Raw genomic sequence first — 25,524 nt, forward strand, 5'->3', positions numbered from 1 at the left:
CGAAGGCGACGCGCGGTTTTCTGAACCATATCAGTTGGAAGAGAACACACTAGCAGCGCCCGTGAGAGGCAAAAAAAGAAAGAAAGTATAGAGCGTTGGTTGAAGGTGTTCCGTGACAGAACCAACTGGCGTAAAAATAAATTTTTCAACACACTGCATTATATGATTGGCTGGGGGGTCATCAGCACATCAAGGTTGGACCAATCAGAGGCTGCCTGATGCGAAGTGAACTTCCTGATAGGTCGCCGTGCAGGGCACTCGCTTCACTTTTTGCCTTTCAGAAAATCTAGATGGCGCAGCGTTTCCAGCTCTCGTTGTGGCGGTAGGCTTGGTGCTCTGCCGCTTCTGCCTGCTCTGGTGGCTGTGCGAAGTGAATGTGTTCGGTAATGTTTCTCACGACGTGACTGTGACGTTCCTCGTGAATTGTTTTCGTTAGTACGTGTGCTCCAATTTGGACTGTGGGAACCGATGCCGAGATGGAGACGCACGACGGCGCACAAACCACCACTGAGCAGGTGACGGGCGGCCCCGCCGAAGACGCCGGACTAGACACCAAGTGTGTATTCTGTAAGCAGGACGTTTCGGAAACGAGTGAGCCACAACTACTGCCATGCCTCCACACCGCCTGCAAGCTATGCATCCCTACAGATCCCACCGGTGAGCAGGCCATTTCCACGCGTTTTATTCGTCCCCGTAAACGCGGTAATTCTGCTTGTTCGAGGTGACCGTGTGAAGAAATTTACCGCTACAAATTGAAGTGACTGCAACGGAACGTCGCCGCGTGAGATGTTGCCGGCGCGACCACAACACGCTTCAGCCGACAAAAACTTATTTCAAGCTGATGTGTTTGCCGGCAGTCTCGATTTCACGTTTTCGTTCAGCAGACGAACTGTCACTTATGCCGCTAATTTACCCGTTTCCGTGCGCCCGCTGCCGTTGCATTGCCGGCAACCTTAGTGACAGTTGTCGGTGCGCCGCAGTTCGCGATGTGCATCGGTATTTTGGCGCCTAGCTGCGTTTATATCTTGTGGGAAATTCAAAGACGTAATGATCGAGCGCCGCCGCACGACGCAAACGTGGGACCCGCGTGGGATCGTTCGACGGAGCACGAGAAAAAGACGGGCTCAGATCGGCGCCGTAATTTCGGTGTTATTGAAGGTGGCACGTGCGCCGATTGTCAGCAATGCGCGGCGCGCTCAAACGCTTGTCATATTGCGACCGTCTGTATTTCGTGCTGGGCCGGCGAATGTTTTGCGGTTGGCACTTCGTCGTCTTTGGGATCGTACAGTGTGGTGGTAATCAACCACTTTCTTTATTTTTAGAAATAGTTGTGTCGTGTATTAGGTACAATTATTCTTATTGCACTGCTTGCCAAGCTTCTAAAACGCTGTGTTAAAGTGGGCGTGCGCTGATGTTAAAACGGACGTCTATATTATTTAGCCATGGGAAGGATCATCGCAGGCTTGCGATCTGTCAAGGCAGGCAGTGCTAATGACGACCGATTATCCAGTATGTAACTTTCTTGTCTCGCAAAATTGTGACGGCGATAGGTTCCCGACACGTACTGCTTCACTTGGCGTGTAAAGGTGGACGTCGTGACTTATTACAACTCGTTAACTAGTTGTTCTCCCTCCAGTTTTCGTTTATGGACGGAGGCGTGGCGTCATACTAATGCTGCGCTCATACCTACCGCTCATGCCAGGTAGGCTCATATCTACACGCGTACGTAAACGTCAAACGCAAGCGGCTTTGAACGCGCACTCAAGGTAGCGCCAGCGACACAACACATGCGCAGAACCCGAGTAGTGCTTGCGTATTTATGTATGCCGTGCTTATGGCGTACACTAAAATTGGTTTCGCTTTTTTCTAAAATCCGTGCGCTTGCGCAGTGACTCTGAAGTCTTGCACACTACACCGCTTGCATCCGCTGTTTCAAAAAACGCTCAATTAGGGAAATCACGTCCGTTGGCCGTATAGTGTCGGCGCATGCGCAGAATATCTCACGGGACTGACCTTGATTTTGTCCCCCCCCCCCTTTTTTTTTTTGCTGATCAGCAATTGGCCAACTTTGTCACCGAACATTTTAGAAGATGCGTGCCCTTTCTTTGCATTAACCTAAATTAGCCTGTGCACTGCCCCTTGTGTAGTAGGAAACACTTGTGGCTAACAGGGACTAACCGAAACGTTCTGCAGATAAGAACTGTTTAGAATATCTTTGGAATATCACGTGAACAAACATTCGCTGTTGGACAAGAGGACCACAAATCGGTAAACTGACCTTGCAAGTTGAGGGAGAAAAATAAAATAATGACATCCGAGATCGGACGTGCGGAGAGTGGCATGCGTTTTTCCCACCATCGTCTTGCAACGCCTCCTCACGGTCGCCGCCCTGTGGCGGCCCACGTGGGGGATTGCCTTCCTTTTACTGTCGACTTCCCAGAACTTCTTTCCTGTCCCCATCCCCTCCTGCCTTTTCTTGGTCCCCCTTTTTTTTTTCTTGGAAACCTTTAGCCCTCAGCCCTCCTCTCACCCGTCCTTGGAATTCGTTTGTTGGGTCTAGGTACATTTCCTGCTTTTTCAATCCAGGTTTCGTCCCGCCCTGTGTTTGTTAAACCTGTATAGTTTGCTCCGGATAAGGGAGGGATGTTTCTTGGTGTTTAAAGGGGTTTCGTGGTAGCGTTTCCTTTCTCATTTTTGAGGGGACGCATTTCAAGAATAGGGCCGCTTTTAAATGTGTTCCACACCTTTCAAAGGGTTTTAGGATTCCGAGGCTCGAAGGGTCCTCCTGGACGCCCGATAGATGTCCCTATGAGGACGGTGTCCACAATGTTCCAACGCTCTACCAGCCAGATTTGCTGTTGTGATGGGCTGACGCTTGAGGAGGAAATTTAACTTGTTTGTTTTACATATTTACAAGGCAAGTAACAAAAGAAGAGAAAAGAGCAGTCAGAAAATGAGTGCTGAATCTCTTGGAACTTCTACGCAATCCTCAACAGACTTCGCGCTGGTACTTTTAATATACAGGGTGTTTCAACGAACACTTTCAAAAATGCATTGGTGTTCCAGTTAATTTGTTAACAAAGCGTAGTTTCATGCACTGAGGCACACAAGTAACTGGAACGCTAATGCATTTCTCCTCAAAGTTCGGGAATTTATATCTCGAAAGTGGTGTCATTTTAAAAATTCGTTCCAAATGGATCCGCCTTGCGAACTCCACGGCTAGAATTAGTAAAGTGCAATATGAGTCATAAGACAATTGTCTTCGACCAAAGGCATAAGACAATTGGCTAGAAGTTAATTAGTCGATTCTGCATTTCAATTTCTTGTGCAATTAGTGTCCGCCGCTTCAAGTAGACCGGCTTATAGACTATAATTGAGGTACGTGCCACTGGCAACATTAAAAGAAATTTTGAGTATTTATTTTCTGCAGCTCTTGGAGCACGGCTCAGCGCGAAGAGGAGAGACAGCGGGAATAGGGCCAACACCCTCTAGTCTAGGAGGTGTTGATAGGGCGCCTAGATGTCCTCCTCGCCCGAGCCTCGCTCTGATGGACGGCATCGAAACGAAGCAAATGTTCACGTCCCAACACGCGAGCTGGCCATGACAATGGATGTTTTAGCGGCGAGAGCTCCGTCAAATGTCTCCACCCTGTACGGAGCGGCGGGCGAGGAGGCCATTGAGGCACCCGAACCGAGAACATCGCTCCTCCTCACCCCACCACCCTTTCTCCAAAAATGCTGTGTACCAGGATGCTGTCTGCCCAGGCCCAGCACAAGTCTTCTAGGTGGTGTTGCCCAGCCCCGCTCACCCCCCCCCCCCCCGAAAGAAAAGAAAAAAAAATCTGTCACTAATCGGTCGACATGCCTATTGACCAAAGGCTCCATTCTGCACCTCACAAAGCCCTTTCGTCCATGGCATTCCTCCATACTCGTCTTCACCTATGTTGAATTCCAATGGCGGAGTCGGAGCAGCCGACGGACTCCGCGAGCGAGCACTCGTCTCTGGCGTAGAGCAACGCCTCCAACTCCATGAGTGGAATACAACCTGCGCCGCCGGAGCAAGGCGGAAGCGGAACTTCTATCTCCGAGTTACCCAGGATGCCTCGCGTGTTGTCATTTCCTTCCGCTGTTTGCTCCCAGCACCACCGCACCAGTCACTTGTCTCTTCAGCGCCGTTCACCTGTTGTTGTTTCAAAAGTGCTGAATGGATATCTCGGCAAGCGTGCAGCAGCTTTTGCTTCCTCGCGAGTCGTGACCGGTGGCGCCTCCCAGCAGACAAATGTGGTAAAGGAAATACGTCACGCAGAGTTCCGGTCCACTCCGCCGATTTTGGCGGAGCATCTTTTTCTGCTCCACGGAGTGACTCCTGCTCTGAATCCACTCCGACTCTCTCATTGGAACACCTTACTCCCGCCCTCACTCTGCCATTGGAACAAACTTGCTCCGAAACGAGCAGAAAAACTTGCTCCGACTCCGCCATTGGAATTCAACGCTAGAGAGGACTCGCCATCTTGGGAATGGCGCTGGAGAACGGTAGAAACATAGAGTTCACAGGCTGTTGATTCTCGGGATCTTGGCTGAAAAGTATGTACATTTAGTTGACGCCAGCACCGATACGCACCCACTGCACTGGCACACGGCACAGGCACAGGATGATCCATCGTGCGCAGTGCGACCCGACGGTCGTTGGCCAACGTTAACTGCTGTCTCGCACAAAAACCCCGGACAATTTGGGTGCGGCGGCGGATATTTCCTAAAATGAAGCTTGGGCAGCAGGCGCAGGCCGTATCAACAAGACATATGCTTAGGATGTCGGGGTAGAGGACAACGAACATTCTACTGGGGTCAGACACCCGTGGACGTGCTGGAGTATTAGCGATCCATTCCTGCGCTGAAGGGTGAGGGTGTTGCACAATTCTTAGGTAGCTTGTCCGTGTACACTGTTTTCTACGGGGACGATGCAGGAAAGGTGGCAAAGTGAAGGGCCTTCCTGACATCCCCTCTCCCAGAGAACACATGTCGTCGTGTTCAGTCCTTTGGGCACTGGGAACGAGGAGTCTGGCTTCACCTTCTCTGACAGTTGTCCATGTGCCGCCATCTTTCGCCGATTACATGGGGGACTGCTTGAAATAAAGGCGGATGAGGATATTACCCCTGAACATGGTCTGCTCTGCATTAGTTATCATCCTCGTCCCTTATGCTGGCGACATGACACTGAGGTGGCGCTAGTAGTATTTATTCGGCTCGGGAAAGTCAGACAGCTATGGAGAGGTGTTACGCACTTGCTGAGGGGGACCACAGTGCCTTCAAATGGAGAAGGGTGGAAAGGAATAACACGAAGGAAAGTGCCGATGTAGAAATGGGGGAGCTTCTGGAGCCTCTTGGCTCCAGAAAAGATACTGCAAGTGCTTTGAAGGAACGCCAATGGCGGCGGATTCCGGCAATCAGCGTCTGCAGTCCACTACTGCGGTTTCGGTTGTGTCGACCCAAGGTGATGAGAGGGACTAGACCGTAGGAATGGTGTTAGCAGTTGTTGCTTGGCGGCGCTGGTGCGGCGAGTCGGCAGTGGAGCAAGCGTGTGCATCTCGCGCTCTAGGTGGGCGTGCTGCGTCCGAGCTGGCGCCAGACAAAGGTGTACGAAGCTTGAAGCAGAATGGACTCTGGTCTTGTGCACAGATTTTTATGTTGAGCCTGCATTATGTAAGAACCGGCTAGACTATAGTGCTGAGAAAGTTCAGAACGTCAGCAGCGGCTGCTCTTGATGCACTGGCGCCCAAGGCCAGCAGTCTTCGTGATTTCTACAGTAGGCACGGGTTGATAGATCCACTGGTAATTGGTGAATGTCCAAGTATCCATTACCAGTCGCTGATTAAGCGAATATCGCGCAGCAGTTGTGCACATTTCCGCCGTTCTTACCTGAGTCTCGACACGTTTTCCACAAATGTTGCAAAAAGCACGCTCTGCCCGTTTCGTAGCTAGCTGTTTTCGAACAGGTGCTCATGTTCGCTCGCCGACATCAATATTGGGTTATGGTGGCAGCGCCCAGGGAGGGAATTCTTGTCGCGATGATGTACGACCGACTGCGCGAGAGCCAGTGTATGGTGTTGGAGGGAAAGGATTAAGCGGGCACGCCTTGGGCTTGCGCGTAGACCGCCCTTTGGCTTTGGCACGTAAGCATCTTCTGCAGCTGATTCCGACGGCTACGGCTGCGCCAGGACAGACAGCCTAAGGTCGGATGAAGCGTGCTTGGCTGGACCTTGTGTTAGGCTGCCTCAATACCACGTCTTTTCGTTCAGGATGGAGACACCACCGCCATCGTGGGTCATACGCGGAAGGTTGCGTCAGGGCTTGCGTTTGGATTGTCGCCTTTTGTGCAAAAAGGAATGTTTAAATTTTATTACTCCTGAATGTTAGTACTTAAGCGTGCTTTAATACTTGCATTACTGTACCCATGAAGTACTACGTAATAGCAAAAGCCTCTTAAAATATTATGCGGATTCCACGCACCGTGGGAATCGATGTAAGCGAAGCTTTCTGTGCTGGTTGCTTTTATTGACCATAATTAGCGATGATGTTGATGGCGAAAACTTAATTTCTTCAACGTTTAGGCTAACACGAGAGTGGTGAGATGTTAAACGTTACGTCGCGTGCACCACTGCTGTCTGTCTGCGTAGTAAACACACAATGCGACGTGTTTGCTTGAGGCGTTGTTGTGGGCCATATTTCATAACCTCTGAGAGGGTTGAGCAAATTTGTTGCCTCACATGGTGTTTGCACGGCGTTTATTTTTCAGAAATAAGAAACGCACAGTGCCTTGAAATTAAATTTAATCCGATTGCCCGCAACCGCTGTCGTGTGTATAGAAGTATCGTTTCCTTTCCTTCTTTTGTCACCTCTCCCCCCGCCCCTCTCCCTGTATGTGAACTGCGAGCGAAGAGTGGCAAGGTTGTTACTCACTCGTTTCGCGCCTGCGTCGGTTCTACCCACTCTGTGCCTCCTCTCCCTACTCCTCTCTACCATTCTATCAAGCTTCCCTCTGGACTTGCCCGTTATTAGAAATGTAAGTGCCTCAATTTCCGCAGTGCTTTTGCAGGGGGTCATGGATAATTACAGCTGCCAAGAGGCTAATTTGGCGACACCCAGGGAGCTCCAGAGTGTATTGTGTACATGCGACAAGGCGCAAAGGTCCAAAGGAGTCTCTCGCGTCGCCTTTCGTCTCTGCCGCGCTCCTGTCATTTATATGCGCTCTGAACTACCCCACCGACGCGGTGTGCCAGACAGCAGCAGTAGCAGCAGTGTAAAAGTCGAAGGAAGAGGCACAGACTTTATTATCCTGACCAAGCATTACTACCTGCATTTTGATGGGTGCGAAATGCAAAAGCGCTTGTGTATCGTAGGGGTATGGTCAGGAGCGTAGCGAGAAGGGATACACCGGGCACGTGCCCCCCCCCCCTCCTAGCCTCCCCCCATACCGAAGTCTGCGTACCAGAATACCTCCTGCCCAATCCCCTTCCCTCACTTCTCTGCCCTTCGTCCCTGGTCAAGTGCATGTCACCCCCCTCCCCCCAAAGAAAATTTCTGCTTATTCCACCGGATATGGTAGTCACTGACCGCGACTGCGTCAGTCCGCTATGCTTGGCACCTTTGGCTTAGGTTATGCACTGCTTGCATGTCTTCTGATGAGATGAGCCAGATTTGGACGAGTTGTGTTGGTTTTGTCATCTTGCATTGTCAGCTTGCATTGGTCAAGCGGGGGTCGGGCATCGGCCCTAAAGTAAATAACATGATACAATGCTGCACAAGAATAACCGCATCCTACAAGTCTTCGACAGTTTCCTGTAGTCAAGTCAGCCATTTGTCAAACACGTGTGACATCATACCGTACACCATCTATCATGAGTTCCATAATTCTGCCGTACTTGCGCTCAACCCGCAGGGCATAACGCGCGGTCTGAAAACTGCACATATCGCACACAGGTGCCCGAATTTCCGTTTGCACTGCTCGTGCGGACCCAGTTTAACCTTGTACACTGTCCTGGCGGAAACAAAAGTGGCACTGCGGTACACGCTCCCGAACCTTCTCCCAAGGACTCTATGTAAAGGCGCTTCTGGGAAGATTCAACTCGTGCCGAAGCCACGCGCCCGTGACGCATTATCACGCAGACACGGCGGTCGCACCAGCGCACGCATTGATGTTGCTTCTGAAAACGGCAGTCGAGGAGACGACAAACCACTGCAGTGTGTTGATGCAGCCTCCGTCAGTCAACACGTATTTCGTCTCATCATTTCGTCGTGTGAAAAACATACGCGCAGCTGCTGGTTGCGTTCTCTTCCCATCTGCACGCCGACAGATATGTCGTTCCATTCATTCGCGATCACAACTGACATCTGCAATCCTTCGGCCGTTTCGCAGCTCGAATGGTGCGTGGTGCTCCTCCTCTCTAATGATTATGTTGCGATGTGTATTAAGCCATTGACTCTAGTGGGCGTGCGTTCTGCGCCCTGTTCATAGAAAAAGAAGTCAATGGTAAGAAAGGTAGTTTACTAGAGAGAAAAAAAAATCGTGAGCCATTCCACTTGGTGAAAGTAGATGACTAGATGACCGACCAACAAAGCCGTTTAGCGCACATCACAGGATTTTGAACAAAGGTACGAACATATTTATTATCGTGACGATAAAGGTACGCACACACATTAGCCTACCACCTCTGTTATTAAATGTGTCCGTCACGTAACATAATGAATGGCTCATGCCCCCGTAAACGCGGCCTCCCCACTACGACGACAGAAGAGAAGTGAAATTCTACGCCGGAATGATGAGCGGCAACAGAGCCAGCTGTGGAAGACGACGACTACGCTCGACCCATTGCTGATGATGATAGTTCGGGTCCCATGTGTGACACGGATAGTTCAAGGGCGCGTTACAGGTCCCCGAACCCACATGGGAATGTGTCATTGCCCTTTCTGCACTATCACCAGGATTGGCCCACATGATGATAGTCTCTGTACCAGACGGTACGAAACCCCGGTTCTGAGCCATGTACAGATTCGGTGTAAAACATGGTCTTACCCTTGTGCCTGGGACCTCTTTAGGTCCAAGATGTAAGAAGGGTAGTTAGGGCGCGTTACAGGTACCCGAGCCCACAGGGCTATGTGCCATTGAGCTTGGACCCTTCTTGCACTATCGCCAGGATTGGCCCAATGGTGATAGTTTTTGTGCACAGACTCCACGAAACCCTGGGTCTTAGACCTGTACAGTTTCACTGTTGTTTGGATCGGACTGCTGGTACGATCTGTTGGGAACTCGGCGCTGACGCCCGTGGTTGTACCTGGGTCGCAAGCCCCAAGGGTAGCGTTGGCCTGGCGGCCTGGGGTACAACTGGAAGCATCCGAAGGTCCCGGCAAAGCATGAGTCGACTGGTAACAACGAAACAACTTGTTTATTTTAACATCGCAAAGAGTTGGCGGTCAGGTTTGACCGTAGTAGAGAGACGGGAGAGCACTTCACTCAACAGAAGAAATCGGAGCCCTCCTTTTGGCGTCCGGGGGCAGCTGTTTTTATACTCTCGCAGTTGAGGGCAAGAAGGAACCCCTCAAAAGACGAGCACGTGAATGTACAATGGGCTAATGGTGACGCACACTGTCGTAGCGATGCCGTAGCACCATGTCGAGCACGATCTCGTAGCACCCTGTCGTGGCGCTGCCGGTCGGACACAATGACTGTAATGAGAGGATGGTCCCTGCTTTGGCATCGCCTGTTTCGGGCACAATGACTGGAACGAGATCCCTGCTTTGGCATCGCCTGTTTCGGGCCCAATAACTGGAATGAGATCCCTGCTTTGGCATCGCCTGTTTCGGGCACAATGACTGGAACGAGATCCCTGCTTTGGCATCGCCTGTTTCGGGCCCAATAACTGGAATGAGATCCCTGCTTTGGCATCGCCTGTTTCGGGCACAATGACTGGAATGCGAGGATGATCCCTAGGCGGTCGCATCGCCGCAGTCGCGCCTGGAAACACCTGGCGATGAGTGTTGCGGCGACGACGATCGGGCCAAAATGTCTGCCGCCCCGCCGCAGTCGCGCCGGCAAAACCACGTGTCGCAGGCGAAACGCAACACTGTAGAAACCCTCGAGAAGTAAGTCGTTGGGCGTGTTGGTGAATAAGGAAAGCCGAGGGCTCGACCCATCGTCTTCTCGTATTGAAAAAAAAAATCCCACAGTCGTAGATCAATCCACAGCCTCGGTGATAGCTACGCACATTCTCGGGCCTCCTAATTATCCCTACCTATACTCAGCAAGCCTGCTATAGCCTCATGACTTGTGACCTCATTACCTTGTGACTAGTCTGCGTGAACTTTGATACAACGGCACTTGTGCACAATCCCCCCTCTCCTCTTCCCCCCCCCCTTCTTTTTTGTAACACACGGAAGGGAAGCTTTCTGGCCTGTTCGGTAAACATGCGGGGCTAAATTATTTAGCCTTGTTCCTGCATCGTGGGCTGTTGGGGAGAAATAGTTTGGCTTCGTTCTCACGCTTGCACACCTTGTGGTTCTTCCGGGAACTATACGGGGGGGGGGGAGGATAAGCTGATCATCTTAATGTGCCTCGTTTCTTTGCCTGACGAGCGCGACTGTCAGCGCAGCGAGGGAAAGTCGGTGGTCGGACGACCTTCACAGCCGATGCAGAGGGCACGTGCTTTCCCGCAACCGCGTTGCAGGGCGCGTTTGTCACCAAAAGCTAACGGAACGCACGACCAGTCGCGCGATAGCTTTGGGGGGCGTCTCAAGGTTTAGATACAGTCAGTCGGTGGAGCGCCCGGGAAGGACAGCGCTGCTCTGCTCTCAGCCCCTGTGTTGTGGCTGCGGGAGATGGCGCCGGCTAGAAGAGGATGGCAGTCGCCTTTCACGCCGGCACTCGCGCCGCTGCAGACGGGACACACGACGAATCGGCTGTGTGCAGGCACCTGTAATACTGCTACAGATGTGCTGATTAACTGCTCTGTTTTTCTGCGAGATTACGCAAAGAAACAGCAAACGCTGCCTAAGTATCCCCACTGAAACAGCCCTTCAGCGCATCATTCCCGTAATAAAGCGTGTAGCTTTCCTAGAAGCGTTCGGCTACACGCTTACATTGATGACTATCGTCGATGGCTTCTGCACAAATTTCTTTTTGTGTGTGTCTGTGACAACCTTTGAATTCACTACCAGGTTCAACCACATCATTGCACCTTGTCTACCACCGAGAACAGACCTGCCATGGAATAGACATCGATACTGAAAGAAGTTTGCTTCTGCCCTGACGTCACTGAATGCGAGAGCATAACTGGCTAGCTCATCTGTCGAAATTTTTTAAATTGGACAGCGGTGTACTTCCCACCGCATTCTTACGTTGCTACCGACTGTATGTGCGTTCGTGCGGGTTGCTTACTGTCTCTGCGGTATGAAGTTGATGGTAGGCCGGCTGCCGTGCGTCCTTTCCGTTATTTTTTTTTCCCACAATAAGCGAACGTGGCTCTCGATTCCAGAGTCATTTGCTTCTTTTCCGGTCAAGCCTTATCACTGGGCACCGGCATATCGCGAAGCTCTTCTGCTCACGTCCTGATAATACTCCACCACCGTCCAAAGGCCACTGGCCACGACGCCTTGGTTAAACATCCGTGACGTCCTTGGGGTGCATTGGCAAGCATTGTCTATGCTTTCTCATTGCGGACAGTACCCTCCGAAGATGGTTCGTTCAATGGATCGACAGGGGCCTTCAAATATTTTTTTTCCAGATTGGACGCCAGAACGTCAGATATATTTGCTACCGCAAAGTATTTCTGGCGACTCTGTATTATTTACGATGCTGAGGTGCCAGAGAGCGCTTCTTAATCTAAGCGCTGCTCGTGCGTTGGAGATTGCTGCTGTTTTCTGGCGTAAAGCTTTCTTTCTGCTAATTTACGGAGTTCCAGTAATATTTCTACTGTAGTGAACGAGGGGAACCGAAGGGCTGTGTGCTTTTTTATAGTTACAACCATAAAATCATAGGCTAAAGCCAGCTGTCAGCTAGTTCCTGCTGAAGCGCCCGGTTAACTTTTTGCAGCGTAGCTAGATAAGCTCACGGCTCCCTCCACTGTAAACGGTGTCATTTCACTTGCTGAATTCGGCATTCGGTGTATACCTGAGTAAAGCGAGCCCCGAAGGTCGGCGTTATCTTATCTGCCTCACTACTGGTCCTTCTGCGCTTGAAGTCTGGCAGACGTGCGTGAGCGAAGAGCTCTTTCCCGTGCCGGCGACGGAATTATCGCCAGCGGCGGGGTCTCTCAGATAGCATCAAGCCTGTTGCGAAGGCGCAGCCCCAACCTGACATTTCGACACTGCTAGTTGTGTCCTCTGTATAGTGCTACCACCTTCTGTCCGTTTGTGTCAGGCGGTCTCCTCCCATGAGCTCCAGGGAGTTCTCACCGCTGTAACTCGCATCCAGAACGAATATTAGCTTTGTAGTTCAGTTTTTCAAGGTTCGGCACCATGCGAGACTACCTGACAGCGTTCACCCACATTGAATAATTGCTCATTAATGCCAGGCAACTATCCCTAACAGGACGGTGTCCGGAATCTTCAAACGCTCTACCTGCCAGGGTACTAGTTACGTGCCGAAGGAATGCTCACGTTCTAGGAGGATATTTAAATTGAGTTTATTTTATGCATTTACAAGGCATTAAATACAAGAAAAGAAAACAGAGCGACACCTGGTAGCGAGTGCTGTATCTGTCAACACACTTCGCGCAGCTCTCCTGTCGTCAGTTCTCTTGGCAAGGGAAACGCGCATTAACCGATCAACCAACACACTTGCCCGTTCACAAAACGCTCAGCTCTTTTGCACCTCACGAAGGAAAGGGCCCTTAACTGCGTCATGTCGCGGAATTTCTATGCAGTTCTCTCCTTCGTCCGTGGCGTCAGCCTCGCCGTCATGTCAGCATCCAGCAAAGCTTCTGTCCGTAGGACTGAGGGATCCGGTGACAAGTGGATTTAGAGCGGATGGAAGCATCAACCGATCACCAGTCGAGATAAGAAGTTACAGGCTTAGTGTTATGATCGGTATCGGCCTGAAATTCAGCGTCGCAAGTGCGGGCAACGTTCCAGCTCGCCTGCCGTTGTCTCAATTGCCCTCTCCGAGAGAACGTCATCACCCTATGGCCCCTGCCAAATCCCGAGCTGACTCGGGCAACAAAGCTTGCCACGAAGGGAGGAGGCCATTCATATCACAAGTCGACAAGAGGACAAGGGGCGGCGCCGATCACGCAGTCATTGGTACCACTGGGGTGCATCAACAGCCCCTTGCTAGGATGACTCCGAAAAATGCAAGAAACCACGAGGGTCAAACGACTTTTTTTCTGTTTGAGCCTCTCACTTTTCGCCGATTGTCTCGGCTCACGCAGGAGGTTATTTAAGGCCGTCCTGGCACCCGTGTTAAGCAGAACCGCTCGGTACTCTGATCGAGTCACTAACCATGCACCAATGATGTAAATACATTTTATACTCGTTTTCATCATCATGATGAAAACGTTCGTCGTCGTCTCCTGATACCTGTGGTGAAGCCCAGCTCACGCTGTGCAAATCGTATCAATAGGTAGCGGTACAAGGTAGATAAAAAAAATTTAAAAAATAAGGAGACATACATACGAAAATGCTAGCATGAAAAACATGTATGCATACCCGATTAACTCAAGCATTGTCAATAAATTGACAAATTTGTCACTGCCCCGTATCACAAGGAATGTCAATAAATGAGCACTATCAGAACGGTAGAGGAGTTGAGGCCACACGCGGTTGATTTTCGGGAAATTGGCAGAAGGGCACGCGTACTTTGGTGGACGTGACCACGGTAACACACATACACCTTACGTAAACACGCGCACGTCCTCCTCGATCCATTGTGCTCATCGTGATGGTTGTCGGGCCAACAGTAACTGCTGTTAAGCCCCGTAATTTAGTGTGCGGCAGATATTTCCTCGAACGAAGCACGGGCAGCAGGCGTGTCGCTGGCCGTATATAGGGTGTGCCAGCTGACGTTGTTAGCCAAGCTGTTCCAAGAAAACTAAAAAAAAAAGTGTAAGTTACGATTTTAAAACCCATGGTGTTCGATTGTCAGTTCAGCCACGGCTGTTTTACACATCAGCTACCAATGAATTTTTCACGAGCAGTGACTGAGAGGTAGAACTAGACCGATTTGACTAATAGCGCTTCGAACAACACGCCATTGCTTTGCCTCGAAACGCGAGTGCTCTGAACGAAACGAAACCGAGAAACCTTGCTGGGCAGGCGCGTGCAAGGTTGAGCCAAGGTGTTTGCGCTGCTGCACAGCAGGCACACTTTTTTTTTTTCTTTTTGACTTCTGGCGAACACGTTTGCTTCATGTGGTGAGGACTTCGACGTCAAGGAATAGTTTCGGCCAAAAAACGAGCCTTCATAGAGTTTCTGACCGGAACCGATTTTTCTGGGAAGAGAGAATAATTACAGCTGAGTAAGGGAAGCGATTCGTCATGGCGAAGCTAGGCTCCGAGCAGTCGATTCTGTTCTGGCACCGGTACAGCCTGAGTGCAGTCGTTTGAAGGGCACGCGCCGGGCATGAATTCATTAGTCCGGTTAACGCGCGCCCTGCCTTCCCTGGCACGTCGTGCTTGAGTACTCTGCCAGGATCATCGCAGATAAGGTCTGCACGGTTTTCTCGCCCACGCAGGCTTGCTCTTGATGTTGCTTATGAAGCTTTGGGGTTACCAGAATAGTCTGACACCATTCATGTGTCTCCACATTTCGAGGTATTGCTTTTCACCTGCCCCGAATGTATACAGCACAGAGACCCAGGAAATGAAGGCCCGGAAACAAGCAGATATACCCACAAGGGCATTATTCGTTGCTTCTCAAATTCATTTCCTAGAATGCTTTGTTCATCTGACTGCTGTCGTGGCATATTCCCTACTGTTGGTCATATTATGAAGAGCGAAGGGTATAGCGCGACCAGACGCAAGGTGCAAGGGAGGGACCGTAGTTAAGCTATCTTGTGATTAAAGCCTAGCGGCGTGCTGTTCAGTTACGTGTATGCATTGCCTGACGTGCCAACGTTGTGCCAAGCAGGAATCTCGTTGTTTCAGTTTGATAGTGGCTGGGACTTACGTGTCTACAAATTGAGACCCCAGGCTCCTGGCGCGTTATGCTGATCTTTTATGTAGTACTTCGGATGTTGCCGGCTCTAATCCCTCTTAAGGTGTCTCGCACCATTGTCAAGGAATCTTACCTAGAGGCGCGATCAGTTTAGTCGTTCTTTTTTAAGGCCTTAGCATGTTTAGGGTACTTCATGCACTTTCCGGGGCTATCTATCTATCTATCTATCTATCTATCTATCTATCTATCTATCTATCTATCTATCTATCTATCTATCTATCTATCTATCTATCTATCTATCTATCTATCTATCCCTGGTCCCTGGTCGAATGGTTAGCGCATCTGGCAGCAGTGTTGAGATAACACGGTTCCAAACCAAGCATCGAACCAACTTGGATCACTGAGCATATACCGATGCGTATATACTTGACGCTCTTGAAAGAACCTGTCACGCCGACGTGAATCACTGTAGAGGCGGGACGGGGTCGGCACCGCTGTACGAAGAGACCTTGACGTCGATTTGTGCCATTCGATCTGTGCTGGTGTTAAATGAACCTCTACAATGACGAAGGAGATCCTTTAAATTTATTCGATGATCAGCGGCATCGAAATCACGTCACAAGGGTTCCCAAAGGACAGCAGCCCGACGCTTTAGCAGGCTACGCCACACATACACTGGGTATGTGCCACTTTCCATTGAACGTTTTTCACGCCAACACTTGAGCGAATCGCACCGTGAATGCACTGCGTATGTGCCGCTTTTCAATGAGCTTCTTGACGATTCGGTTCTCTGAGTATGTGCCACTGAGTGTGCGGCAAGCGAGGAAACAACTCTCTGCGTTCGCAGACAACGTTGAGCCACGCTTCCCATCACGGAGGCCACGCGCGGACTTCTCGGCAGTGCCACTAGATGGCGCAGCGTGTGCAGGAAGGCGCTCAAGAGAGGAGCCCGGTTTTCCGCATGGCCCATTTCTCAGCATTCGCACGTGACGGCGCGCCATGCATTATAGAAGCCACGCGCACGCTTCGCAGCGGTGGCGGCGCTAGATGGCGCCAGCGTTCTTAGCGAAGCGTGCAAGAAGAATCCAGCTCAGTACACGCTTAGTACATATCTCGTTTCGACGGAGGCCATACGTTGTGTCTTTACATTGATTCAGAGCTGACGCATTACCGTCGACATTCGTCGTGAAATGGTTTCTGGCACAGTTTCTTTTCTCCTGTAAAACTTTAAATACCTTTTCTTTACAGTCAGTTTGCTGCGTTCCTGCATTGTCCATGACCACGGACCGTCGAGTCATCAAGTTGCTCTAAGCAATTGGGCCCAGCTGGGAACTGATTTTTTCTTTAGGGCTGCTTTCACTGTTTGAACAGATGAGCCTTTGTGCTGCACTCGCCACTGGACGCCGTTCATTTACCAACGCCACGAGATTCGATCACCGTTATCTTCTGGGTGTCTGGTTGTTTGGTTCACGAAGTCTCTCGTCTCGCTGTTACCCGACAGGATGCTTGTGTGCTAGTATCCCGGAAAGCGCCTTGAGTCGTGGGCCGCCCTTCGTGTCGGGACACGCGCCTCTTTGAAGCATCCGGTTTGATTTCTTTTTTTCTTTTCCCTCTGTGCCTCACAGCGTGTCAACAGAGATCTGACGTCGCCTCCGATGTTACCCCGGGCCTTTCACCGACCGCTTTCATGTCGAATGGTTTTTATGCGAATGAGGAAATGTAACTTATACCTTTTTTTCTCATTCGGGGGATCTGCTCCAAGGTAATAATAATAAAAACATGAACAAAAAGAAAAAAAAGAAGCATCAAATAAACGCATGCTGCCCTGAGGCCCGGGGGTACTGCAGCAACGAGTTCTGAACTTCGCTCATCTGTTTTATTATGCGACGGTTGTAGTTCCCTGGAACATTAGGGCTAAATTAGGCCTCCCTGAGCACCTTGTGTCTAATACCCCGAGTACCCGGGTACAGCCTCGGGTGACGAGTGCCCGCCGTAGACGCGGGATTCAGGCACATATGACATGTTCCAGGGTTGTCCGTTGTAGATCTTCAGGCCCAAATCACCGCAGGAGTTAGGAAAATGTCAGCCTGAAGTCTCCAAACACGAACCTCCACTACCCAGGAAATGTTGCCGGGAAAGAAACAGACGCACGGTTGTGTAAGCGCACGTGTGTTCCGTCGGAGAATGGACTTTGAGCATGGAGGAGGGCGGCTCGGGGTCACAGGGTACATAAGGCCTGGTGCGGTCTGAGATAATTGTGTGCGAGCGATTTCGTCGGCCAGTTGCACGGGCTCCGGCCATGTCCCTGAACCGAAGGCTCTGCTACGCTCAAGTGTAACTATTCGCTTTCCGGCGGCCATTCACGTGCATCCGCGTGACCAGATGAAGCTAGTGCGGTACAAGAGGGATATTCTTAGACTGGCATATCGAAGTCATATTCTTTTTCTACTGGATTTCATTATGCAAAAAGCACTCAAGTGACTGCTTTGCGTCCGAGGCCACTATAATTTTATTACCGTGCGATGTGCGTAGGCGACAGCACATGCCTATCTGCTAGAGGCAAGTTTTTCCCGCTTCCCTGCGTCATGGTACGACCTACCTGACCTGGATGAGGTGGCTTTTACTGCACGATGAAGAAGACGAGTTCGTGTCATGACAACATAAAACAAAAAAAATATACATATATATTTACAGGTTATTACATGAGTGAACAGTGTCCAGAATGTATACGGTGGGGCCGCTTATAATACCTTCGAGGACCCTGAGAAGTCCCCTGTTCTTTAGCTGCGGAACTCAGGTTCTCCAGTATGTAAGCCGTGTCCATTGTTTAGCTCTTTGTTCGATGGGTCCTTTCCGCCTTGTGGTGACAAAAGAAGCCATTGTCTTCTCTTTAATGGCCAAGCAGGTCACTTGTGCATTGTGGTGACTGGTGACGTCAGTGGGACATCGTGTCACCCCGTTGCATTTCAAGAGGTCATCCACTCGTTAGTGGCTCGCTCTTTCTTCGGGGCGGCCCGAAGCACATAAAACCCCCACAGAGGTGCGACCTTTGACGTAAGCGGGTCCTGATGTCACGCCCAAATACACACACAGCATGAGTCACACATTAAACTTGTATTAGTCGTAGGGGCGAGTCGTAACATCCGGTATGCGGAGTCGCCTCCGCCAGTGAGACCAGAAACACGTCTCATGATAGGGTCAATCAGTCCTCGGTCAGGAAATAGTAAAGCAAATCTGCAGCTTTGGCCGGCCCAACCCCGTTGTATGTTAGGCCGGTCGTAACAGCCAGCAATACACATCCTTCGCGGTGAAGCTTCCCAGTCTTACCAAGCCATTTAACCCCGTGTTGCCGTCGACTGCGTTTCCGTTCCCGTGGAAAGCTTTCACGTCCCCCCTCCTTTACAGCACGGTTGAGTAAGTGTAGATCCGGAGCTGGGAGGTAGTGGGTTCCAGTCCTCAGAGGCATTTCGAACCCACTGCTGGTGCAGCCACAGTCAAAGTGGCGTATAGCCTAAGTCTGTGCGAGCGGACAAAAGAGCCGCACAAGGAACCAAATCTGCTCCTCATGGGATCGCTAGAGCACTTTCGACGTGCTTCCACTTGTTTGGTGGGACGCGAGGAGGCCGTAGCTAACCCTTTGCTAAAAACCTGCAAAATCAGGTGCCAGACATGACAAGACCATATGCTGACTGGAAGGGGGATCCACTCGTGAGTTCGTTTGTTGTGATTTAACGGATCGCCCGTTGAGCTGGCAGCACAAGAGGGTACAGGCACTTGCTTGGTGAGTCAACAGGGGTAGCCGTGGTATCGATGATAGCGCATCGCGCGCGTTGTGCGTAAGATGCCGCCTGGGAAGAGACGTTTCTTTCGTTCACTTTAATTTTCACTTTATCTTTAATAATTATGTCTACGTTTTAATGAGAAAAAACAGTTAATTTTCACCGTCATTTCGCTGGCTTCATTGTCTGTTGGCTGCGTGTGGTTGTAACGAAGAAAACTGAACCCCCCTCCTATTTCCCTATTTCTTCTCGCTCGAATTCGGCTCGGGCTCCTATGTATGCAGGGTGGTTATCGGCTCGACAACTATGGCTAGTATATTTTTTAAGAAGGACCGACATTTGGGCGAGTTGGTACGGGTTGAACATCTTGAAAGGGCGGCGCAAGACGATGAAGACAGAAGGCAGGAACGCACAGGACAGCGCTGATGTGTGTTACTGCCTTCTGTCTTCGTCGTCTTGCGCCGCCCCTTCAAGATATTTCTTAACTTGTCCTGTGCGTGGGAGTAAAGTTGGTTCTTTCTCCTTGAAGTTGATCAGGTCTCTTCAAGGTGATAATCGACGTTTATGAAACGGAAGGCAGCTTGGGAGGTAACAAAACTTAGAGATATATTGCAGCGAAATTGTTTATGCAGTCAAATGCACCGTTTGCGGAAGAGCACTGATGAAAAACACAAGTAAGCAGCGCCTTACTTTTCTACTTTTTTCCTGATTTAGAACGTAGGATAACTGTCCCTACATAAGACCAACCAAGTCTCACTGTTAGACCACCAAGTGGTTACGGCTCAGGCTAGTGTTTCGTCGTACGGAGTCTCACTGATCTAGCAGTTTAGCGATATTCAGCTTAGACTGAAATGAAAGGGTTTAAGACAGTCTTTAAATACATTTCAGTAAAAAAAAAAAAGTGGAGTAGGCAACTGCTGGCACGCCTCAAATTCCCCTAACCAATCAGGTTACAACTGGATTTAACCCACGTATTGGGTTGTGCTTAATCTCGTTAGCAGAGTTGTTAGATTTTTGGCAAGCGTTTGGCACGCTTTCGCATCATGGCTCTCTCTAGTCCCACGCTCATAGCGATTTCTCGCTGCATGGGCGCCTCTAATTTATGTCGTCACACTCCTGCGTAATTTGTCCGCAGGCTCACTTTCATGGAATACCAAAAGTGACGTGCGCACCGGCAGTTGACAAGCACTCCGTCAAAGGAGCGTTTTTGTCGAATCCAGCGCTGTCACTACGCTGGCATCTGTGAGCTTTTGACGACTGGGCTGTGATTCAGTTGAGGAATTCTCTGCACCGTCTCCGCGCCGGTCAAAGACCGCGTAAACGGTGCTTGCCATTGTGGTTCTTTTGTCGCAGCCATTTAGACATGACAAAAGGGCGTGCGACATCATCGTCCCCCCACCACGACCTTTGGGGACGGTGTTAACGCTGCTGCATTCATGGGTAGGGATTAGTACTTACCCCTCCATTCGAGCGCTTGAAGCACGATCAACTACCGCGCAGAGAGAGAGAGAGAGAGAGAGAGAGAGAGAGAGAGAGAGAGAGAGAGAGAGAGAGAGAGAGTCGAAAAATTGCTTGTATACCTAATGTGTCACGCCGCCTATTCTGCACGTCTGAGAGACGAGCGGCTTAACAATGGGAGTACCAACCGTGTCGCAGCACGCTTCCGATTGGTGCGCGGAAGCTGAAGACAACGAATGCTAGGCGAGCTTCAAGCTTATCGCTCCTGCACCAAAGACATTTCGGACATCTCAGAAAGCCGAAGGTCGCGTGCTCGCAGATACACGAATGTTGGTACCCGCGCTCGGAAGTGCCCGTAGCTGGGAGGTAGCGGGTTCAAATCCTCAGAGGAATTTCGAACTCACTGCCGGTGCAGCCACAGTCAAGGCGGCGCGTAGCCAAACTCTGAGCGTGCGCATTTGTGCCGCTGTGCCTCCTCCCGAAACCCGCGTCATGGAATAAACGCACGCTGCGGATGGGGGGCAGGCAAGCAGGCAGGCAGGCAGGCAGGCTGAGTCTTGCATGCCTCCAGCGAACAATGCTCTGTCGCCAGCGTGGCGACGAGATCGCTGCGAGAGCCCACGTGAACGACAGCGTGTGCGTGCGGCGGCTGCGGCGGACAATGGCATCCCTCTCCCGCTGCGAGAGCATGGACCGCAGTGAGAGGAATTCAATAAGCGTGCAAAAGCAGATCTGCCGAGAAGAAGGGCGGAAAGTCCACCGAAGTTTTCCGTGCGCTCGTGGATATGAGATATTTGTTGAAAGGAAGCCTCAACAGGACAGCCGTGTTTTAGGAATTTGGAAAGCGTTAGTATTATGGAAGGGCATATCTAAGCCAAGCTATTTAAGTACTCTCCTCTGCTGTCTGCAGCCCACATTCAAATGCCATCAGCATGAACGCAGAGTGCGCCGAAGGAAATCAACAGGGCGCGCGCACTTTCGTGTTCCTCGCTTTTTTATTCGCGCGTGATCCCCACCACGAATGTTCGCCGGCTAGCTAGCCCAGACGGAAACACGAGAACAGCGCATCACACAAAATAATTAAGCGACGAACAAACGCCAAAAACGGAAGTAAGCTTTGAATAGGCAATTAAAAGTAGACCATATGATTTGGGATTTCGATGAACATTGGGTGTATAGCGATAAAAAAAATTCACTAGTGAAGCGAGATATTCCTGGAAAAATAAAATAAAACCGGGCAACTGGGGCCGTATTCTGAAACGTTCGCCTTCTGTGAAAGTCACATTCAATAAGCCAAGCGACTGCTTACCCGTGACGTCAGCGTGCACTACCAACGCGTGCTCTCGAACGCTTCACATCGATTGAGAGATCGCGCCCGGCGAGTGCAGAGCGGCTCGGGTGTGTTGTTTTCGAGTGTAGTGGCCGCAGTACGGGTTCTGCGCACTGACTGCGTTTGCTTACGGCCTCTTTAGGTAAAATACATTGAATAAGGTGTGAAATGTTTTATTTTATATGAATCAACAAACATCGCCGCGAAACAACGCGTGTAAAACGCCACCAAAAAGGCTACTATAAACTACCACCTATCTTATCTCTACTACGCTCCACCACCAACCGAACGCCAAGAGACGCCAAAAGACGTGTTCATTTATTCAATACATGTCGAGAGCACCCATCGGCACCATGACGTTAAAATGACGCAGGCCGGAACTACTAGATGGCGCTGTTTGATTTCCGGTTTTGCTAAAATCTCCAATCAGCGCGCGCCGTTGGCGGAGGCGTGGCCAGGGCGAAACTTTCGCAGAGGCGAACGTTTCAGAATACGTCCCCTGGTGGAACAACGCAACCAAGGACGGGTGTCAAATGTCGGCGCCCAGAGGACGCAGTAGAAAGGATCGAGCTGTCGCATAAACGAATAAACAGAAAATTACCTATCGGTTAAAGAAATTAAAAAAATATAGATGATCCTCATTCGTGTGAAAAAAAAAAAAGAAAAACAAACGCAAATAATCGAAGACTCAGGAATATGCAAGAAAAACAAGGAAATGGTAAGAAGACCGTGTGTGACCGAGTACAATCACGGTAGAAACAATGCACTCCAGAATATCCAACATGTACGCGGAAATAACCTGGAGGTTCAAGACGAGACTGAATTCCAAGAAATGTGTTAAAAGCGCCGACATTTTCCATCTATAAAGAGAGCAAGGAAAATAAATAAATGAGAAAATAAATACGGATGGAGGATCCCAACTGGTAAACGCAGAAAGTTAGAATAGATTCAATCGGCTCTTCATCACGACTGGATAATACCCATGACACTAATGAAAATAATTAACTAGTATCACATGCTCATGAAGCGTAGTTAAAATCGCTGAAATGGGATACAGGATAAGAAAAGTCGCCTTTTCGCCCGGAAGGTGCAGCATTGATTGCGATAGCAAATTATTAGACAGCCATAGTAAGTAAGGTTAGCGGTTGTATCGGCCGTATGAACTCCTGCAAACATTCGCTTACTAACCAAATTAACAAGCGCGGTGTCGCGCGCGTACAGGCATACACGAACACGTCTGACTCGATGACCGCGGACGCGCTGTCAGAACGCTGTCATGATGAGGCGCGGCAGCTGCGGCGAGCGAATTCCCGTTCGTGCAGCCTCGCTTCAACGTGAACTGGGCGCGCTAGAACACGGCGCACACGAAGCCATCAGCTATCTCGGATCGGTTAGCCTTCGAATCCACCGCAGATTGCCTCCGAGAAAGGACGGGCGCAGCCGCGCTCAGCCGCTGCAGCTGCAATAGAACTGATGTGCACTAACCTGCTCCCTTTCCCTTCCTCTCCAAGCCCGCGTAGATGCAGAGGGCGTTGGTATATGTCCCCCCTCTCCGTAGTGCGCGCGAAAAGTCGCGCGCGCTACTCTCCTCCCTTGTGTGTGCGAGAAGCCGCTGCACCTAAAGTCCCTAGCTGCACCAAGCCGTCATCCTTCACGTCTCACCCTCGCTCCTACAGCATACGGCGCGCGGCCGTGATCTTATCGCACGTGGAACTTTGTACCGAACATCGCGGCGTCGAAGGACGTTCGGCTGGAGTACCCATATGACTATCGTAATACAAACGCGTCGAGTTGGTAGCGGAATAGAATGTTATTGATTTACAAAGGTAATGCAGATAAATGTAACATTTCAACCTACAGAGCGATCACAATATCATCGGTTGTATACATGTTAACAGTACAGGCCACTGAGCTGGAAGTTTCAGGCGTACCCTAAAGGTACTGGGAGAACACTACCAATTTCTTTAGGACCGCCAGACGAATGGACGATAACCTGTTTGTTATTACACACAGTATAGAAACAGCCAAGAAAAGGGATAGGCCATTTTGTGCAGCTTGTCCAGATATTAGCGGTGCGATAACATAAATACGGCGAAGGGCTAATGACGCGACAGTAGAAATCAAGATGGTTCTGCGCTAGGGTTTCCCATTCTCGCTCATCATCATGATGTACGTGATAAGAGTTGAAGAGGGTAGATGTAAAGTTTAAATATGTTGTTGTGGAGCAGCGTCTTCCATGTTTATGGGGAGTCTAAATATCAACAAATTTGTTGTAGTACGAGGCATACATAACCAGGGAATGAGTCTCAAGCATACGTTTGGCAGTTTGGTACTGTGCTTAGAATCAGAAGTTCAATAAGGCCGTGAAGAATTTGGCAGAAACTATCATCGATACTTGTAAAAATGTCTATCATTCTTGCATCACGCTACGCAGTGCAGTGGGAAGGCGCTCTTCACTATGGCTCCTTCTAGGTCCGACTGGCGCGTGCCAACGCCGAAGACGTCATAGGAGCCCTGAACTAGGATCCCCTTCCCTGTGTCACGTGGTAGTGACGGTCAAAAACAGTAGCAAAACTTTGAATGGCGAAGACTCTTCATTGGGTGAACCTGTGCCCAGAAAAACAAGCTACCCTCAAGGCACAAGGATAGCGGTGAGCACAGTCGGCAATCGTCGAAAATTTGGTCAGCGGGTCAAGCGCGTCGGCTTTTATACATGGGTCATCGAAAGTTCCAGCGTAATCGCTGGTGCCCGCGTGTCTTCCAAAAAGTACTACACAATTCGCGTCGTGCATACATGCAATCATATTACACAAGGTTCGGTGGCGACATCGGAAAGAACCACCGATAACATTCGAGGAACTTCCGATACGTGCAGGCGCGACCTGTGCTGAGCGATATTTGTTAGACGAAGAAACGCGGTCACCCGAGAACGACAAAGAAGTACACGTGTCACCTGTCAATAAAAACATGTTTTCATCATTATCAGCGATACCTTATGTACGCTGCCTCTCTCAATGCCATCCCGTGATCCACGTAAACCTTATTTGTGCATCAGCCGACACAATGCGACATTGGTTTACGTGAAGACGCGGGGGGTGTTGAGGTACTTGAAATGCGATCTGGTGCTCATGTTGGTGCGCACCTTCTTCGCATTGCTCCTCTCTAGGTGACATCATCGCGAGCGCTCCAGTCGAGTGTTTCACTTTCTCCTCCTCGTGTCTCCCTTCTCCGCACACCCTGTTGCTCTCTCTATCTATGGATATTTTATAGTGACCAATCTGCGCGCTGCGCACGAGGGGACGCCACAGGCTCGCCGCCATTAAGCGCCTTCTGAATCGGGTGCAAGCAGTCATCAGCCGGCGTCCGCTGCTCCAGCAACGTTCTGCCGAGAGGCCTCAAATCGCTGTACTATCTAGTTAAAATGTGAAAGAGCGGGGAGAAGACGCGCTTTGTCGACAGACCTGAAGGTTTCGGATGAGCCAGTGTGCGAACTTCATCCGCTTCAGCTGCACCAGGAACGGCCGTATTTGAGACCGTTTGTCATGCACACCTTTTTGCTCGCCGCGCAAGGCCTGCAATTGCCGGCAGTGACTGACAACTGACTGCCGGCAATGACTGTCCGGCAGCACCTGCAGCAACACAGAACTACCGCCACCACTGTTCAACTTTGATAACAAGTAGAGGAGCCAACTGGTTAGTTGGCTCCTGTACTTGCGCAGCAAGGTGCGTGCTTGAACTGTCGGGTTCGTCAAACTGCTGCTGTAACTGGGGCTGTGTCGCAACAGGTGCATCACAACGATCAACAGCGGATATCGCA

The 25,524-nt window shown here is 50.4% G+C and overlaps 1 protein-coding gene across 11 annotated transcripts in view; it reads left to right on the forward strand.

Annotated features, from left to right (window-relative positions):
- The first annotated feature begins 266 nt into the window (after positions 1 to 266).
- The window catches only part of LOC142579476 (E3 ubiquitin-protein ligase TRIM33-like), a 152,665-nt gene continuing 127,407 nt past the window's right edge, over positions 267 to 25,524 (forward strand). For 9 of the 11 annotated variants that reach the window (XM_075689693.1, XM_075689694.1, XM_075689695.1 and 6 more), the window contains exon 1: positions 267 to 657. In XM_075689693.1, the coding sequence (XP_075545808.1) occupies positions 477 to 657 (181 nt within the window). In that variant the 5' untranslated portion in view covers positions 267 to 476. The remainder of the gene's footprint in view (positions 658 to 25,524) is intronic. The other 2 variants (XM_075689696.1, XM_075689701.1) reach the window with 1 other exon arrangement.

Source organism: Dermacentor variabilis, chromosome 4, assembly GCF_050947875.1.
Source record: "Dermacentor variabilis isolate Ectoservices chromosome 4, ASM5094787v1, whole genome shotgun sequence".
NCBI lineage: Eukaryota > Metazoa > Arthropoda > Arachnida > Ixodida > Ixodidae > Dermacentor > Dermacentor variabilis.